The 19,076-nt window shown below is 37.2% G+C and overlaps 1 protein-coding gene across 4 annotated transcripts in view; it reads right to left on the bottom strand.

The window, feature by feature from the left end:
- The window catches only part of LOC103458587 (palmitoyltransferase ZDHHC14-like), a 45,526-nt gene that overhangs the window by 16,511 nt on the left and 9,939 nt on the right, over positions 1-19,076 (bottom strand). For all 4 annotated transcript variants that reach the window (XM_017302591.2, XM_008399504.3, XM_008399503.3 and 1 more), the window contains exons 3-4: positions 12,296-12,456; positions 2,379-2,531 (exon numbers count right to left, since the gene is read on the bottom strand). In XM_017302591.2, coding sequence (XP_017158080.1) covers positions 2,379-2,531; positions 12,296-12,456 — 314 coding nt within the window. The remainder of the gene's footprint in view (positions 1-2,378; positions 2,532-12,295; positions 12,457-19,076) is intronic.

Below are 19,076 nucleotides of genomic sequence, written 5' to 3'. Positions count from 1 at the left end.
GTGTTTACTGGGAACAGTTTTCTGCAGGGATTCTGAACTCATGCTTATAAACCCATTACAGTCCATTTAAATTCAGTTCTGCCCAAAGGCCAGCAGATTACAACCTACTGTTGTTTTTGCTATTTCTGTTATTAATCTTGTCCCTCTCAAACATTTTTAAAAGTTGTAATGGTGATTCTGTTGAGCTTCAGGAAATGTAGTAAATTTACCACCAGAAATTTTGACATTTTCCCCCGGCTTTTAAATCGACACAACAGTCATCTTTTTCATTCATTATTCCAGTTATCATAAATAAGACAATTATTACACGCACGCACACACACAGGGTTCCAGTCATTTCTTTTAAATCTGTGTTTATATTCATGTTTTATAATTACTTTTTAAAACTAAGGTTAATGATCATCTCAGAGTTAAGAGAAGACATATTTGAGACCAGCCTGGAATGCTTTCCCTATAAATAGATTAAAAAGTTATTTTCAGAGGTTGTCGTGTCACTCAACCTAAATAATCTAAATCTAAATCTGTGGCAGACTCTCCTGCTTTGTTTCCCTCCAGCTTCTGCTGAAGGTTTCTTCCTGTTAAAGAGGAGTTTTCCTTTCCGATGTTTGCTGTGAGGAATCGCTGCAAAGTCAGCGACACAATGCAAGAGACACCCCACCATATGCTCACCCAGGAGGAGTGAATGATGCAAATTCAGTGGCTCGATGCAACCAGCCCGATTTCCTTAGACAAAAAAGTTTTAACCAATTTAAATAAATTACACTTGACTGCTTTATTAAATAACAAGGAGTGAATATTGGAATACAGTTTAAGTTGAATCTGAATCTTTATATAAGTTTGGATTTAATTGACTGTGTATATAAATTGTATGTTTTTTTGTGTGCAAGTGTCTTTAGAGGGCAGTCCTTGTGAATCGGTGCGATATCATGTTTGCGTCTTGCATTTATTTCAATTCACAAACCAAAATCTGCAATGGCATGGCAACCTGTCCAAGATGTGTACCTCACCTCTCGCGTAATGGCTGCTAGAGATGAGCTCCAGCCCCCCTGGCGACGCTGCAGGGATAAGTGTGTGTAGATAATGGATGTATGGAAACTGAAATTTGTGTTTAAACAAAGCAGTGTACAACTGTAACAATGCAGATCTTTGTCAATGTCATTTCAGAAATCAATTTTCGGAGTCTCAGCGCATGCATGGGTGCAAACCTCCTGCTCTGTCTCATCTTTAAAAAAAAACAAAAACAAAAACAGAACAGCTGAGTCTCATTGGTTCTTTTTGTTAGACATGAATCATCTGCTTACAATATTCATAAAATACAACTTTATGTAAGAATATACATTGCCTGTCAGCTGTTCTTCCATCTTCATGAAATCTTCCTTCCTTCTTTCCTTTCTGCCAGTGTGCACAAACTGTCTGATTACCATCTTTCCATTGTTTTCTTTTATAGGCTCTTCATCTTTGACTCAAATGTTGCCTAACTGCTTCAACAGGGAAACAGACAATGAAATACAGAGCTGACTCTAGTGGGAAGCCCTGACCAATGAGGCTCCTGATAACAGTTTCTTTTAACACATCTTTTGTATAGTGTTTTATTAAAAAAAAAAAAAAACAGAAGAAAATCTTTGAATTTTCTTTTTTTTCTGAAGACCGTTTTTCCATTCAATGGAGGGATGAACTGAGTATAGTTTCAGTAAACACGTTTTCAATTGATGCCCTTTTCTCAGCAGGTCTGCATCACATTCCAGATATTTAGCTCGACTTGTGTTTTCAGTAACAAACACAATCTTTACAAAATCAATGTGAAATCACAGTGGTCTAAATCAACATACTGTATTCCCATATGAAATAAAATATTTTTTTTTTGGTAAACTTAGCGAAAGTATCCAATCAAAAACTGCTGAATATCAAATAAAGATAACCGTCAACACAAAAAGTTTTCAAATGATTTTATTTAGAGAATAAGCTAACTAAATCAACCAGACACCACATAGAAACAAATTGTCCACTAAAACTATTGAATACTTCCAATAAATTTCTAACATGAATTGTTGAATATGAAGGAGAAACTAAAGAGCAAGAGAATATTTTTACTGCATAAACAGTGACCTTCATTTCCATGTAAAAAAAACAAAAAAAAACAAATGAAATTTTGTGTTTTTATACATTTGTTTGGTTTCTTTCCACATTTAATTTTTTTAAAGAGAACCTTTCATTGAACTTTTATGTTTAATGTTTATGCTCCAAGTGGAGAAGATTAATTTCCTGACTTTTCTTCGGAAGTGCGATACAAATCCCACTTCCGGAGAACATGCACTTACAAGCTAAAAGCATGCAGGACTCAAATTTCCAATTAAAACTTAGAAAACGCCATAACTCACCCACACAATTGTCGCAGAGGCTGCAGTGGGAGGCACGTGGTGGTCTGAAGATTTTGCACGTGAAGCAATACTTCAACTTGACTGTCTGGCCGTTGATGACAACCTCTTTGGTCCTGGGAGGAGGCCTGTAGCCTTTGGTGCCGTTGGCCACATCTGGGCAAGAGAAAAGAAAGAGGGAACCAAAGAAAGGCATGAGAATCCGTGCAGAGATCGGTGCATGAGGCTTTAATGTGTGCATGAATATTTTTGTGGGACACAAGTAACACCTAATTTTCTACAGTCCTTATGATGTAGAGGTGTGATACTGATTGACAGATCAACAATAATTTCCCTGACGAGTGGGCTTTTGAAAGAACCAAAAGAGATTGGAAACATGTCATCTCAAAGCTGGGATGGAGACCCAGTGGGGACTCCTGGAAGTGCTTGAGGATTGAGCTGGGGGGGGGGTTTGGGGGTCTCTGTTCAGACTGTTTGGATGGATGACTTCGCCATTAGAGATGTTTTGTTTTTTTTACTGAGGAGAATGCACCAATTCTTTGACTCCGTTTTAAACCTAGTATAATGCTGGTTCAGGTAATACGAGCATCAGTTAGAAATATAATAACTGAAACATCACTCTATAACCCCTTAAGAAGCTGCTTTAAATGAGTTTAGGACTAAGAAAGCAGTGGTGAGAGATGAAACGGCAAGGATGAAGCGATGATAGTAATTTTTTATGAGATAAAAACTAGAGCACGTATCCTACCATTGTTGTGCCTCCTCAGAGAACTCTTACACCGAGAAAGAAGGAAATAGTGTGTGTAGGAAGATAATTCTGAGATCCCGGTGAAGCCTGTGTCTTTAGAGTAGAATATGTGCGTGTGTGTGTGTGTATTAGTGGGGGGTAGGGACTGCAAAGCTTATGTGGGTGTTTGACATTTCTAAAAGAGAGCATTGGAAATGCAGCTTCTATTGAATGTGCCCCTATTGTGAGGAATGCCTACAACACGCTCTCTTCTCTCCTCCGCTCCGATCGCCTGCCCTCAGGACATTCAGAGGGACAATAATGACAAAGTTGAGAGCAATTTGGAGGACGATCTGCTTTCACAGCTCCTGCCAGGCCATGACCATGTTTGGGTTATTATACCAATGTAAAACCAAACCAAAAACCCATTTCTTTCAGAAATATTAATGTCCCTTGAAGTCGTCCACAGTTTGTCCTGTTGCAACTGCGAACCTCAATACAATTTTATGGACTAAACCAACACAAAGCGGCCTATAAATTCTTGAATGGATTTTGAATACAAGTTTCACTTTCTGAAAGGAGCAGCAAAAAAATATTTAAACTTTTTATGATATTAACATTTTTATTTGACTGTACGAATATATACAGTTTCTGCTGATTTTATATCTTAAGCAGGCAAATGACCATAACAGGTAATTCATGCACAGTGTTGTGTGTGCTCCAATTTCATTTTTTAATTTGAAAAAGAAATGTTTAACATGCTTTTGAGTGATGCGAGTTCAGGACCAGAAACAAGGAAAAAAACATCACTTGAAGGTAGAATTAATGAGGGTTTATATTAATTGTTAAAGTCGAAATTATTACGATTTTTGGGTAATAAGTATTTTACAAATGAGTAGAACATTGTAGTTTTATACACGTGCTGATAAAGTAGCAAACAAAAGATAAAATTGCACAACACCACCTGATGACCTAATGGAATAAATACTCTGCATACAATACAGCTTAGAAGATCAAGTTTTATAATTTCTGCAAATCTACAGCATGAACCTTACGGTCGTACTCCTTGGGCAGACTGTCCACATGCAGTGAAGTAGTGTGAAAGCGGGGGTGTCGAAGTAGCTTTTCTCCTGAACAAAGCCATTTTGTACACTTAGCTAACCGGGCAGACATAGTTTAGCCTTACATCAGTGCCTAGAGGGAGATTCCCTAGAGACAGGCCAGGTCTAAGAGCTTGAAGCTAAAAAAAAACAAGGCCAAGTTACAACAGAGAATGATGTAACAGCACTTACATATGCACGCTCATGGCATACCCACTCATAAGCGCAATCATCATTACAGGGTCACATCTCATAGGATTCGGATGCAATCTCATAAACAAGACAATTTAAGTGTTCATTATTATTTGGTAATTTAACAGCCTAGCTAAATTCCTGCTTTTTTAAAAAGACTAAGTTCACCACACACCCTCTAAGTAGCCTCAACATGAAACTACCGTCTTCTGTCTTACCTTACTCCTCACACTGTAAAGGAATGTTGCTCCAGTTTCATTAACAGTAATGGTATAATTAACAATGGCTTTAGCTAATTAAATGACATCAATTATGTTGAGACCTTATGCAACATTGAAGGCTGGACTTTGACAGAGTGACAGAAATACTTTTCTTTTTCTTTTCATACACTGTAATGTAAATAAATTGTACCAAGGACTTCATAGTAACTACAACTCCACTTTCCTACTAGCAGTTACATTCACCATTTTGTTATGTTGCTGAATACAAGGGACCTGCAAAAATGTACAATCAAAACAATAAAAGTTAAGCAATCTATTCTCAAGTTTATCATTATTTTGAGACTCACAACTGGATCTAAATATCTAAACTTAGTCATACAGGGTTGCTACAGGTATGTATGTTGCCCATTGGTCTCATTGTGATTCCACAAAATGTCTAAAATCCTACCTGCCTATTTTAATTAACTCTGCTCACTCTAAGATTTTCCCTTGTATCCACAAAAGTTGTTTCTCATTCAGTTGGAGGTGTCGACTAATAATAAAAACTGAGCAGGTTAGGAAAAAAGATCAAGTTTTGCTGAACAGTTGCCACAGTGCAAAGCTTGTGGGATGCCATTTTATTTCATTGTTTTTCCACGAGGATTCCTGATTACTGTTTGCTGAGCTAATTAGATTTTTCTGTGCTTGCGCCTTTGTGCCCACACTGCATACAAAAAAGGTAGCATTTATAAAAGCTCCTGAAAAAGCTCAACTGAGCATTCTTTTCAGAGGTGATAATTTATTAAACAAAAAAGCTTATGTTCTTTTTTTATTTTTTTTTTTTTACAGATTTTCAATGTAGTAAATCATCAACTAATTGCCATCTGAACCAGCCATCTTGCTGCGTACAGTTTATATTTTAAACCCAATTTGCCATATAAATATATAAGTGAACCCCGCCTCTCGCCCAGAATGTTAGCTGGAGATAGGCACCAGCAACCCTCCCGACCCCACTAAGGGACAAGGGTGTAAAGAAAATGGATGGATGGATGGATGGATGGATGGATGGATGGATGGATGGAACCCTAAAGCACGTTAGTACGAGATGGGATAAAGACATACACACATCTCATCATATCGGGAGACAGAATGAAAAGAAAGACGGCATAAATAAATCCAGCATCAGTGAGAGCCTTCTGTCCAGAATAGTACAGAGTCAGGATTGTCGTCCTCTGGTCCACAAGGTCTCAAGGGAGAAATGTCTTAACTGAGACCTCGGTTCAGTCATTAGACCAGTGGGAAGGGGTATTTTGTTCTGAAAAGGTTGCCACTGAAGGTTGGCTTTATGCTGAACATCTATCTGGATAAAAGAATGAAAAGCCTAAAGTATGAAAAATGTCTCGATTAATATATATGATGTTTACTGCAGGTATACTTTGTGTTTCAGCTTAAATAAATATGAGCCATTTTATCTTGCTCAAAGATAAAATGGCTGATTTAGAGGATATTTGCTGATAAGCATATCCTTTCAGTACAGACCAGTTAAATTTTTTCTAACAAGTTTTTACTTAAACGGCTCTACAGTGACAGCTCTATTCTTATGCTTCCCCCAGCAGCAGCTCTGTCACAAACAATATTCCTTTTTCAGTCCATCTTTTTCATGTTCCCGTCACTGCAAATCCAACAACACAGAAGAGAAGGAGTGAAAAAGAAAACAGCCATTTCTTTCTCATGCACTTTCAAGACTGTAAAATGGCTGTTAAAGAGTGTCAGCAGTCCTTTAAAATTAAAGGATTATTGATGTACCAGTGTCTATGCAAAATATTGTGTCTAATGATGAAACTTCATCTCAGTCAAGAAATCGCAAAGGAGCTTTTGAATTGAAAATGTCAAATTTCCTTCCATAAAAATTCAGTCTTAGTTTTCAACTAAGATGAAAAGGTTTTGCACAAAAAAGTTGCAGAAAAGCATCGTTTCTTTGTATTCATGTCAATTAATCAGACATTACGTTAAGCAGCTGAAGAAGCTCTAGTCTTCTATATTCACATTTTAAAGTTATAATTTAGCCACTAGCTGTTAAAGGAAAGTGAGGTGGACATTGCTATTTGACATTATAAAGTAAAGGGATCACAGTTGTGGTGGAAAGATCAACATTAATTATTAATCGTGATTGGACAGGCATTAAACAGGACAGACCGGTGCTCAATAAAACACCACATAAATATGCTCACAGTTACCGAGAGGCTCATGTGATCTCATCATAAAGTCAATCATCTATTCTGACTGGAATATTTTACTAATTTATCACGCAAGGCTCAAAAGAACAGGATACAATCAGGTGACTCACCAAAATAAACTTTGACATCAATAAAATTTGTGATCTACACGTATTCGTTATATGGCAATTCAACTTGCCATATAACTCAAATCAACTCAGTGTTGGCTATTATACACTGCTCAAAAAAATAAAGGGAACACTTTAACATTTAAGTGAACACTGAAGTGTTCCCTTTATTTTTTTGAGCAGTATATTTTACCAACCCAATGAAATGGTTGCACCATGTCTGTAACAAAAATCTTCTTCATTATTGGACCAACGTAATATTTATTAGACGCAAGCCATAATATTAAAAATGAACACACTTGAAATACGTCATCCTGTACGTATTAAATAATTGAATCCATATTTTCTTGATATATGGATTCAAGAAAATCCATATATCAATAATTGAATCCATATTTTCTTGATATTTTACGTCATTGAAATTTCCAAGAAAAATTCTTGAAAAAAATACATGACATTTAGTTCTTACACACACAGATGACTCAAAGTCAATCACTTTAATGCATCTGTGCTGTGGTCTCAAAATTCCAGCCAGAGCAAATTCAAGATTTAGACCTACAAGGTTTTAAAATCCAACAAGCTTTTTACAGAGTCTCACTGCAACAGAAAAAAAAAGAAAAAAACTGCATCTAATACCATAAAACTGTCTATGCTCTCTGAAAAAAAGAGCAGAGAGGATATGGATTTAATATGTATTCAAGTTTGGCATTTGAAATAGTTTTACTACAAGAAAATGAAGCAAAACAAAAGACAAGTTTTAACAGGAGAATGATTTTTTAAAATTTGAAATGTTAAAATCTTGACTTGTTCCACCTGCAAATCAAATCCCACGTGTCAAGATCTATTTCCTCCGATGGCAACAGAAGAAAAAAAACAACTGTATTTGTGCTGGAAAATCAAAGGGAGGCTCTGACCATTTCAGAGCAAAGAAAGAAACAAGCGGTCTGATCCATCCTTCTCTCTGATTGCTGCTTCAGAGAGGATTTTGAATCTGGCATATGGAAGTTGAAATCACGCCAGCCTGTCTAGCTCTGACACATTGGGAAGCTAGACATGCATGGGCATCAAATGCAGTAGTGCAAGGGGAAACAGCATGTTTTTTTGTTGTTGTTTTTTTTAAACAAATATTAAACAATATTGGCCACATTTTTTTTGTGATCCTTAATTGCTGTGCACATTTTTTTCCTATTGCATTCAGTTCAGTGACAGGACAGAATCAAAAGACATGATGAATATATACTTAGCTATGCACTCTAACATGAAGCTGAGTGTTTGTCAGTCAGCAGAGATATCAAGTTTCCCATCTGGGGTATGGAACGTGAGAGACCTGAATGTCCCCGTACTGTTCACAGATTAGGCCCAACACCGCTTAGTCAACAGATCGATAAGATGTGTGCTGAACCTGAGCCTTGTGGCATTTTGTTTTGAAAACATTGTCATCTACTTACAGGGCAGGTCTATTCCACAATGACAGGAGGGTTACGGAGAACAAAATCTGCTCAATGCAGCGCAAAGACTAGCCGATAAGAACAGGATTCTGATTTGAAGATTAAAGATACAAATGCATCAACATCCAAACGCCTACGTAGAATTAAAATTTATACTAACACATATGGCCAAAACTGCTTTTGTTCTGCAGATCCTCAACATTCAAGGTGTATTTGGACACATTTTAAAGAAACCTGACAATGAATCCACACCGTTACACCCAAAGCAGCATGCAGACACCTGATGTTAAGAGAAAAAAGTAGGAATTGCGGGAGTTTATGGGCTACCGAAAGGCCAGAGGTGTGGTTAGAAATGTGAAACTAGTGCAAATGTGTTTAAAGGCTAGATAATGTCTTACATCTGGGAATACTTAGAATTTTATGTGCAAAATTAACATGTGGCTCATCTAACAGGCATGTTCACATGGCAGCACAATTCAACAGGCAAATCCCTGCATGCTAACAAAAACTAACACCAGTAGAAAAAGATGGTTAGGTTTTTTTTTTTCCAGACTTCTGAGGAAATATTAAAAGCTAATGGATGTCCACAATTAATAAGAAGTTGGAATCACAATTATTTCTTTATTAACATAACACTGAGAAGCATGGTTGAGAACAAAGATGGTTGAAGAATGGAAAGTGAATTCATATCATATAGTATAATAATATTTTGTGGCTCTAATTTCAGCACCAAAGCAATCATTAACACATACTTGTAGCAGCCAAACACATTTTTATAGAAATCTTAAAAATGAAAACTACTTTGCTAAAAAGCAAGACAAGAAATTTGGTTTAAAAAAAAAATATATATATATATATATATATATATGACAGCTCTAGTTTAATTTCAGTTGCAGACAACAATACTCAAAGGAAAAGTAAAATACTCAACCAAAGGCCTTCAGATTTAAGCCAGAATATTTTTAATTCGTTTGTTATTTAAAAAAAAAATAAATAAATTTCACCATAAAATGGTACTTCTGCACACTAATGTCTCTGCCTCTGCTACAGGTTTTCGGTACTCTAACTTTCCTCCAAAGGCTTTTAAGTCTCCTAATGAGATTAATTAAGCTAGCCCAGAGTTTGTTTAATGAGGCCCTAATGGCCTTAAGCACAGAAGAGGACGATGGCTGAGAAAAGTTTCACATTCCAAGCAAAGCTATACAATTACACAGAACACTTTAAGTCAGCTAAACTAGGGGGCTAAGCTGTGATAATCCATTTAGCTAGTGGGCAGCAGGGCACCTACAGATCCTTGAGAGTTGGTCACTAAACCAGCACTGGTGTTTGAATCATGACTTCCCTGGTAAAGTCAGAGAAGCAGAAAATGTAAAGGAAAAACAGGAGAAAAAAAAGCACACTGGGAGTCACTGATACTGAATACATGTTTTGCAATGATGACATAGTCACTAACGTCTTACAAAGCATTTTAGCAAACCACAATAAATCCTAGAAATGAAGTCAACGGGCGGATGGATTCTTGCTTGTACTGACAACAAATGTTGACCCTCTTGTTAACTTACTGTGAAGGAACTTTCCCGCAGCTAATAATCAAAAGGATATTTACTATCTTTAACAGTCAAGAAACTAACCTCTAAGGATGACGTCCCTTTGTGCTTTACACATTGTTCTTTTTCTGGCCCTCAAATCTTCCTGACATCACCTTAAGCCAAGGCAACATCCATTTTAGATGAGCCATCATTATTATCTGCTTCTGTATATTTATAAAGCAGTACATTTAGCTCTGTGATTTTTTATCGTGTGCAACTAGTAGAAAAAAAAATTGTTTCCTGATTAGGTCACTGCTTTGTCTTTTCCTGCAACATTTCATAAGATTGATCTCTAGATCATCCAATCCCATCTTACACGGCTTAGTTTAATGGCCAAGGAAAAAGGTTGAATTTGTGCCTGGTTAACTGTTCTGAGTAAATTCGGTCATTTGTTATGGATCATTAACCTGTCATAAGACCCGGTGACAACCCAATGGCAGCGTTTGTTCTTTAAAACCTTGAGCCATTTCAAATAGTCTGATGTCACGCAGTCTAAAGTTAGGAACCGGTCCATCAAAGAAGTTTCCAACTGCTCATTCTTTGTTTCACGCCACACCCACCTGGAGTGTTTATGGAAAATCTGCAGTCTAAGTTCAAGTCCCAGTGATCTTTATCAAACTCATCATTTTCATATTTGTGATGATTGAACAGAAAATTGTACCACTCCCACACAACTGGCACGTACACACTGTCTAATGGTTGTTATGAACACTGGGTGACCCCCACGATGCTGTTCTTTGCTTCACTTCTCCCATAATGAGCTATGAAGATTTTTATTACCTCTTTTCCCTTCCTGCTTACTGTGCAAGGTGGTAAAGTAAATACGGGCCCTCATCCAATCTAGTTTCCAGTGACTAAGTGATGGGCCTCCATGTCATGTCACCCATCTAGGACAAGAGAACAGAACGATGTTCTTAGAAATTAGGCTCAACTTCAGAAACAATCCTACAGCTGAACACATTTTAAAGGGCTTAATATGGGAGGTATTAATTGCACAAGGAAGATTATTCCATGTTATGAATTGTTTCCCAATATGGGATTTGTTTTCCAGACTGAACAAATTTACTAAAATTAAGTAATGAATTTTTCTGAAAATCCTCATAACTCCTGTTAATTCAGTTAGTTCAACATTAGTGCTTCCTAATGCACCAATAAGTTTTACTTGTGCCAACATATATTAGATAAGGTATTTATCAAATGGCAATTTATGACCAAGTAATCCATCAGAAAAGGGTATTTGGAGAAGCTTTTTTTGAAATAAAAAGATCGGAGGCCATTTGTGCAGAGCAGTTCAGTGCAGTGCCAATAATTCATCCCAGCAAAGACAAAGAGAACCTTTAAAGTCAATTGAAGCCCCTATTTCTTTGGCTGTGCAGATTTACTAAGGACACCTCCTCCAGTTAATGTGTCAGGGAGGCAGTAAACACCCACACAAAAGCTGAATCCAGCTACACATGGAACATTTTCTCAGATAGGGGAGATGAGACGGATGGGAGCTGTGTAAACAGGACATGCACAAAAGAACATACAAAGGAGAATCACTAAAAGATCCCAAATCCTTCATCTGATGCCGAACAGTCGACACACAGTCACACGGTTGCGAACGGGGTTTGTTTTCACATACACCTTTCATACAGACCACCTGGGGGACACCCCTCCTGCTTCAGTATACGTCCCTACTCACCAGGGTTCCCCCTGCTTCCCTGCAATCCTTGGTTTTGTTTTTATGTAGCAGTCACAGAGAGAGCGTCACTTTCTACACACAGCCTCCTCTGTGGAAAACAATGTCACAATTTCCATCCAAGAGTCATTTAGCCGTTTGCCAGTCTTGTTTTTCTAGGAGATTTTTGGTGAGGAACCGTACAAATGTACATAATTTCTCATCACATCTGACGAATGTTCCTCAAAACATTTTTTGTGTCTCCTGCTGCAAGATGGTGGAAGCAGAATAGTTGAATGGAAATATCAATATTGCTGTCCGAGCCCATTTCGACATAAAACACAGCAGCAAACTTCTGACCAGTATCGCAACCCTTTGCACAGAGAGCAAAGTGTTACTCTGGTTCAAACTCTACTCTATGGAGTAGAGATTGGTAGGCGGATGCTTCTCTTGGAACAAAATGACAATTTTCATCACGCGTTTACACTGAGAGCTTATTTCAGCACTTTGGAGTAAGTATGTAGGACCTCAATACATTTGTGGCACTATATACTGGCACAAAAGCAATAAAAAAACAAGGAGAGAAACCCCAAAGTGAAGATCTTAAAATAGACTCTGTTCTTCTATAAAAAAAAAAATGATTGAAATGAAATCTATTACCTATTTGTCTCTCCAAATCCGCTGCCTCGTCAGGGGTGGCCCTAGGCAGGACGCCGGGGTCACTGAAGCTGGTTCTCAATAGAGTCCCCAGTACAAACAAAAACAGAGCTCCTCCTAGGACTGGGATGATGGGGGTCAGCTGCTGTGCCAGGAACGGACAACTGGTGAAATAAAAACAGATGATGAAGAAAGAGCAGTGACAAGGCATAAGCAGAAATTCTGATAGACTAAAAGAAAAGCTAAAAGTTGAAGTTTTATGTTCCAGCACATCAAAACTTTATTACCCCCATTTCAACATTAGCACAAAAGACAACACTTGGAAATTACTGAGGAATGTATTTAGGTTTAGGAAAATAATATTCTTGCTCAACAACTAAATGAAAATAACCACAAAACAGAGTGGTCATATATATATATATATATATATAAACTGTACAAGGAAACATGGATAAACAGTTGAATTTTGAAGATTTATTTCTTTTTCCTACTTTCACAATTACGTTCCACCCTATGTTCATCCATCACATAAAATACCTCCCAAAAGCAAAATTAAAAAGTTATGACTTTTTTTAAATACACTGCAGCTGGTTAGGGCACAAATCACATTAAGTACCACAGGGATGGGCCTAGGGCACGCTATTCTTTTTGTTTACAAGTTTCTGGTATTTTATTAAATTGATGCCGTCTTTTTCCCATGATGCATTACAGGTTTCTAATGGATACAACATAAATATCAAATTTTTCTCAAAAACATTGAACATTTGTTCTGATGAAACTGACAAAAGAATTTTTAGGTTTCCTGTGCTGACTGCTAATGATTGCTAAAGACAGGCGTCAGCTCCCTCCACCTAAGGAACGAACTGTCCCAATACTGGTTCATCAAGTTCTGCAGAGATTAATTACTTAGTGATCCATCTAAACTCGAGGCATACCTTACAGCAACAACGCTAACATAAAACCACACTGAATACAAAAGTATTTCAACACTTAACCTGTTTTCCAAGCCAGTAAAATATGGAAGAGAATGAATCATTTATGAATCACACCTAAATGTGAAGTTGGTCAGCAAAATGTTTTTAGAGTTGTTTAAAAAACAACAACTGAAAATATAATTCTAACATCTCTATAAACATTGACCTGTAGAAACCTGAGTGGAAAGATGCAATCCAGCTGCTCTCTACAAATTAAGTGACATTGACCTAAGGGGAAAAAAATGTCTGGGACATCAGCAGGGGGAAGCAGGCAGGGCAACACAGTTCAGCAAAAACATTGTTTTAGGTTTTTAAAAAAAGGCAATTTTTTGTGTCATTTCTAACCTTTTGGTTGCATTTGCTCAAACAGCCTCCACCTCTGATTTGGTGGTTTGGCATCATGATTTTTTAAATCAAGGTACTGAAACCAGACATTGCTCCCCATTTTGAGATGTATGAGTGCCTCATAACTTCTGATGAAATGGCTTTAAACATTAAGATTTACAACCCAGTTATTTGTATAGGCGAAAAAATTTTAATAAAAAGGCATTCAATGTGATAACCTGGAAAACTGTGGCTAATATTCACTTTTCTTTCTATTTTCCGTCAGAGGAAAACCCTGAGCCATATATGTAAAACTTTTTCAAACTTATTTTTAACAGGAGTAAAGCCAAAATATAAGCACAGATATAATCTGTACTGATTTATGGCATGACATTATGCTTGTAAAAACAAAAGCCGCTGATCCACTGATCCCAAATCTGTTTGGCGGCATCATTAACAGAGTCCTCGCATGTCTGTGTTACAACATCAGCTCAGGCCACAGTAGATGAAAAGCCAAACACTGTGGGAGGTTGTGGCAACTCCTTGCAAAAAACGATCTGAAAATCTGATCTGAAAAAGTTCAAAGTGTAATCAGCAAAACAGACAATGCAGATCAGCGATGAGTGCAACAATAGATATAAAAGCAACTGCTACTTCAACAACTAGCTTACAGTAAATAGAACATAGCTAAATAGCAAACCTTCTTCTTAAGTAATCTTAAGTAATGGTTTTAAAGTTTTAGCTAAAATGTATACTCGTTCGTCTGTTGTAATAATACCACATATTTTCCTGCAAAGTTCTGGCATTTATCCGGCTGTCTGCAACTCCGCTTAAAAATCAACTGAAGCTCAAATTTAGAAGCTTCAAAAGCGTAAATTAATTTGCACCAAAAGTGAGTTTGAAATACTCCTGCAATAGGTCGTGATTCAGTTTGCCTTGATTACAAGGAGGATGAAAATAAACGTGTCTCTAAATCTAATCAGAAACGCAAACACAAAAACTACGACAGATAAACAGAAGACACTTCAGCTTCGGAAAAGCATTAGCATCTCAATGGAGACTTCAGAAACGTCTATTTATGAGAGAATTCAGCATATGCCGTCGCTGACATTCCCCTCTTAAATGGAGACTCAGATTTCTACAAAATAATTTAAAAAAAAACTTTTGAAAAAAATTGCTCATCAAACCAAGTTATATTTTTATTTACCTTGACAGTGTAGATGTATTGTTCAGTCTAACTGAGCTCTATGTCTGTCTGGAGTCACACAAGGTTGTGCCCGACTTCCTTCAACAAAACTTAACTAACTTTATAACAGAGTACATACTGATTCAGAACTTTGTAGGTTGTTCAAAGCTTATCCATCAACAGGAATAGTGTACAAAGCAGCTAATTAAGCTAGCATTGATAATCAGTGGCAATTTCTCCAGGTGGCCCTTGCAATTTTTAAAAAATGAACTCCTAGCTCTGCTTAGTTTCCTGATGTTTTCATTAGGATTTGCTCTGTGAGAGACCATTTGTTCACATGTTGGTCCAGAAGTTATGAAAATAATTATTTACAAAGTACAGCGGATTGTAGAAATAAGGTGGACTGTGTCAGAAGCTGTGTTTTTCCTGAATGCCTTTTCAAAGCATAAGCGTTGCTTTTGTGATTCTGCTGTTGGGTTTTCTTTCAACAGATACCAAAGGTAGAGAGGGCCCAGTCCACTTTGAGACTGTCTCAATGTGAAAAGCAGGATTTACTTGTAAGTCAAGATGGCAGGATCCTGTTCTTAGGAACAAGTGTCACAAGAGATTCAGTGGCTACAACACTGCTTAAATGGGAACTACAGGAATCACCACTTTGTACAGTTCCTCTGAAAACACTCCTCCCCACCAAAGAGTCTGTGCAAACGATGACGAAAACAGGAAATCTAATGATCCAAAAAATGATCAACATAAAAACTTCAGTTGGACACTTTAGGGTTAGTCTTTACACACGCAATGAAATTAAGTGGTGACAAGTGAACATGACTAAAAGCAACACCTAGTTAAAAGTAGGAACTGTACCTTACTTGCACTTGTTTTTCTAATTAGCCGGCTGCCATTTACCATGGTTAATTTTGCATCATGGTATTGCATATTAAAAGGTGAAGAAACAAACAGCAGACTACTTTGCAAGACTGTTCTGCGTAAACCATCATTAAATTCAGAAGTATCTGTTGCAAAAGAAAACTTCAGTTACAAAATCTGTAGATTTTTTCAGCCAGTTACTGTTAGTTCCCTGCTGAACAAGGCACTAACTTTGATAAAACAAAATAAAGCAGAAGAAATTACCCACAAAAAGTGGTTGGCTAAACATTGGTTTTCTAAATTTAGACATGTTTTAGTTATTATTTCAAATATACACCTCACCTTACCGCAAAGTCCTACCCAATAATTCCCCAATATAACTTCTGAATTTTAAAATCTTAAATAGGACATTAGTAAAGGCTAAAATCTACAGCTTTTTTTTACTGCCAGTAATCTGCAATTACAGTACAAAGCAAAAACATATTTTGAAAGTAACTCCACACATGGAAGGGAAAGCTTTTTAAAGACAACATAGATCATGGATAAAAGTCATGATTTGGCAAAAAAAATTACTGAATCCAGCATTGGAACTACAATTAATATTATATACTTTGTTGAAGAGATGTGGTGTTCAACCTCCTGTAAGGTAAAAATCCTGTCATACTTCAAAACCTATCCACTGACAGATTTAAAAGAAAGTGGGGGGGAAAAATACGCTACAAGCAACAGCATCTTTAAGAGCGACATCTCAACGAGTCGGATATCAGGAACATAATGAAAACGTGATCAAGTGTGGCATAAGGCGACATTTGACACAGATTAAACACCGAACCCACCTGGGAGAAAGGACATATCCATTAACCCCACGCCTCCTGTGAATCTAAAACAGGTATGTCTGTCTACACGCTGCAGGTATACAAAAACATGCCCAGTCAAGCCCCCTCAAATGAAACGTCTCCGACATTTGTCTTCATCTGTCGAGGAACAGCGGTAGTAAGAGTACTTCGACAGCTCCCGTTCCTGATAAGACTTTAAGAGAGCAGAAATGAACAAAGTCATATTGTCGTTTTTATTTGCTTTCAATCCACTTCTTATATTTACAGAGACTTTGGAGGCATCGTTGCCATAGAGACGGATGGCATGCAATGTCAGACATGGTAAGTTTCAAAAGGGGTTATGGTTACCCTGGAAACAGCCACATCAGTGAGTTGAAGCCTCATAGGAAAGAAGCAGCAGACTTTAACCAATTTTATTAGCCTGTCTTGTTGAAAGAAACGAAATATTTTAGTGAATAAACAAGGACAACATCTAATAAGGCCAAAACCAATGAATACAGACAGAGGCTGAAGTGAAGACTAAAACAGGACAAACCTAAGAGTTGAGAAGCTTTTTGCACTAATTTCACCAAGTCAGGGTTGCAGTGAAAGCTGCATCTTTAATGGTCACAGTCGTCACCGATACATCAGGTGAGGGAGAAATCAGTATTAGGGATGTGCAGATATGAAAATTTGTGCCGATATTAATATCTGATAATATTGTTGTTGTGGCCGATATCCGATATTGAGCTATGTATACATTTCACAACCCTCGCCATATTTTGGAGAGAAAGGCAAACCACATTGCTGACTTCACCACTGCTTTTCTGATTCAGCTAAACTCCCCACAATTCTGTGCTAGCTGCGTCACTGTCAGTCACATGAAAAAAATACCACATGACAGCAAATACCAAAATGGAAATAAATTTTGGTTAGTAATATTAGCCCAGTCGTATTTATCAGACCGATACCAGTATGTTAAAAAATGACCAACATCGACTGATACTGACGTCATTGCCAATCTCTTGTGCAATCCCACATAATTATCGCAGCTACATCTGAAAGTTGGTCCATTTAAGTGAAAAAATATATTCAGGACAGCGACAGTTAAAAATGTATTTTGGTATGATATGCAAAAGAAGGCTGTCTTTTCACCACAGAGTAGTCATTATATTGTTTTGTAATGGAAACATCATAATACTATTGTGGATGCAGACAAGGAAAGGTCATATATTGTCACTGGGAAACTTTCAGCTATTCCTACAGAATATAAGGACACCCACTTATTCAGTGTTGAGTATTTAGTTTTTTTTTATTTTTATGAGGAACGTGACTCCAAATTGTTTTGATTTGTTGTAGAGAACATATAAACTTTAAAAAAAAAAAAAAAAAAAACAAATCCAGCTTGGGAACATGAAATAGGTGTAATTATACTTGACATGTTATTGGCAAGATTTTGCAAACCACCCAATTCAGGAATACACATTTGTGGATGTTAGCTTCTGTGGTAGCCTATTAAACTAGGCAGCTAGCAGCATTTTTAAAAGTATTTATTCGTAGGTTTCAGCTATTCATGCATGGCTGTGGTCACTAACCCACACGACCCTTCACTGCACTGGAGATTGGAAATATAGAAGTATTAGGGTAACCTCAAATGAAGAATAAACTTGAACCATTTTCCAAGTGTTTTCATCTCCCTAATGGAAAAAGCAATAAGTAAAAGATAAAAGTTAGGATGCAGCAACAGGACCACAAAACTCGAATGCCAAATGGAACAAGTTAAAATATGGTAAACTTTGCCAAGTCTGAAGAGCAAAAGTAATGCTTCACTTCAGTAAAATCTCACAAGATCACATGTTTTTGCTTTCCAATTGGTTAAACAACTTATTGAATATGCTTACAATGTAAACAATCATGACTCAAATATAATGTCATCAAGCTAGTCAAGACTCAGCTGGGAGTTAATCATTGAGGACTTTTGCCTGAGCTTTATTTAATCAAGTAAAACTTGCTTCACTGTGCACTGTTCCCAGTTTGTCCTCACAATGTCCTCCGAGATTAACAGATCTCTTTTTTTCTTATGGTAACTCTAAGAACAGCGATCCATTGATCTGTGAAAAACAAAATGTTTGTCATGCAAAGTTAACAGCTGCTATCTGAATCTGCAGTCAGTTTTCAGGGTGATTACTCGATAAGAAATGTCAACATTAACACTCAAAGGAACTTCAAATATGTTTAATGCCGTGTTAAAATACCTCTCTGGCCTTTCGGGTTACAGTATCATTAATCATCCGTGTTATACGGAAACAAAGGCTTTGTCTGCATGGGCTTTTATAACATTTTGATTGGGTTTGATAGCAGACAAGGGCAGAATATCAATCTCCTCATAGCCATAGGCCACCTCATTTGTCTGCAAAACAAGAGAACATGACAAGCTTTTGCAAACAATTGCATTTTTTGTTTTTACCCAAACTCCTCCACAGTCTCCAGAGATTTTCATCCAGATTTCAGACAGATGCCAATAGTGTACTGTGAAACATGTGTCACTCATGTTTTCCAGAGACCTACAAATTCTTGAGGTGTAACCATTCAGCCTCGGCCTTGCACTCAATCACCCCTGG

This window comes from Poecilia reticulata, chromosome 22 (assembly GCF_904066995.2).
Source record: "Poecilia reticulata chromosome 22, P_reticulata-male-v2, whole genome shotgun sequence".
Taxonomy (NCBI): Eukaryota; Metazoa; Chordata; class Actinopteri; order Cyprinodontiformes; family Poeciliidae; genus Poecilia; species Poecilia reticulata.
This window is presented reverse-complemented; position numbering and strand designations above follow the sequence as displayed.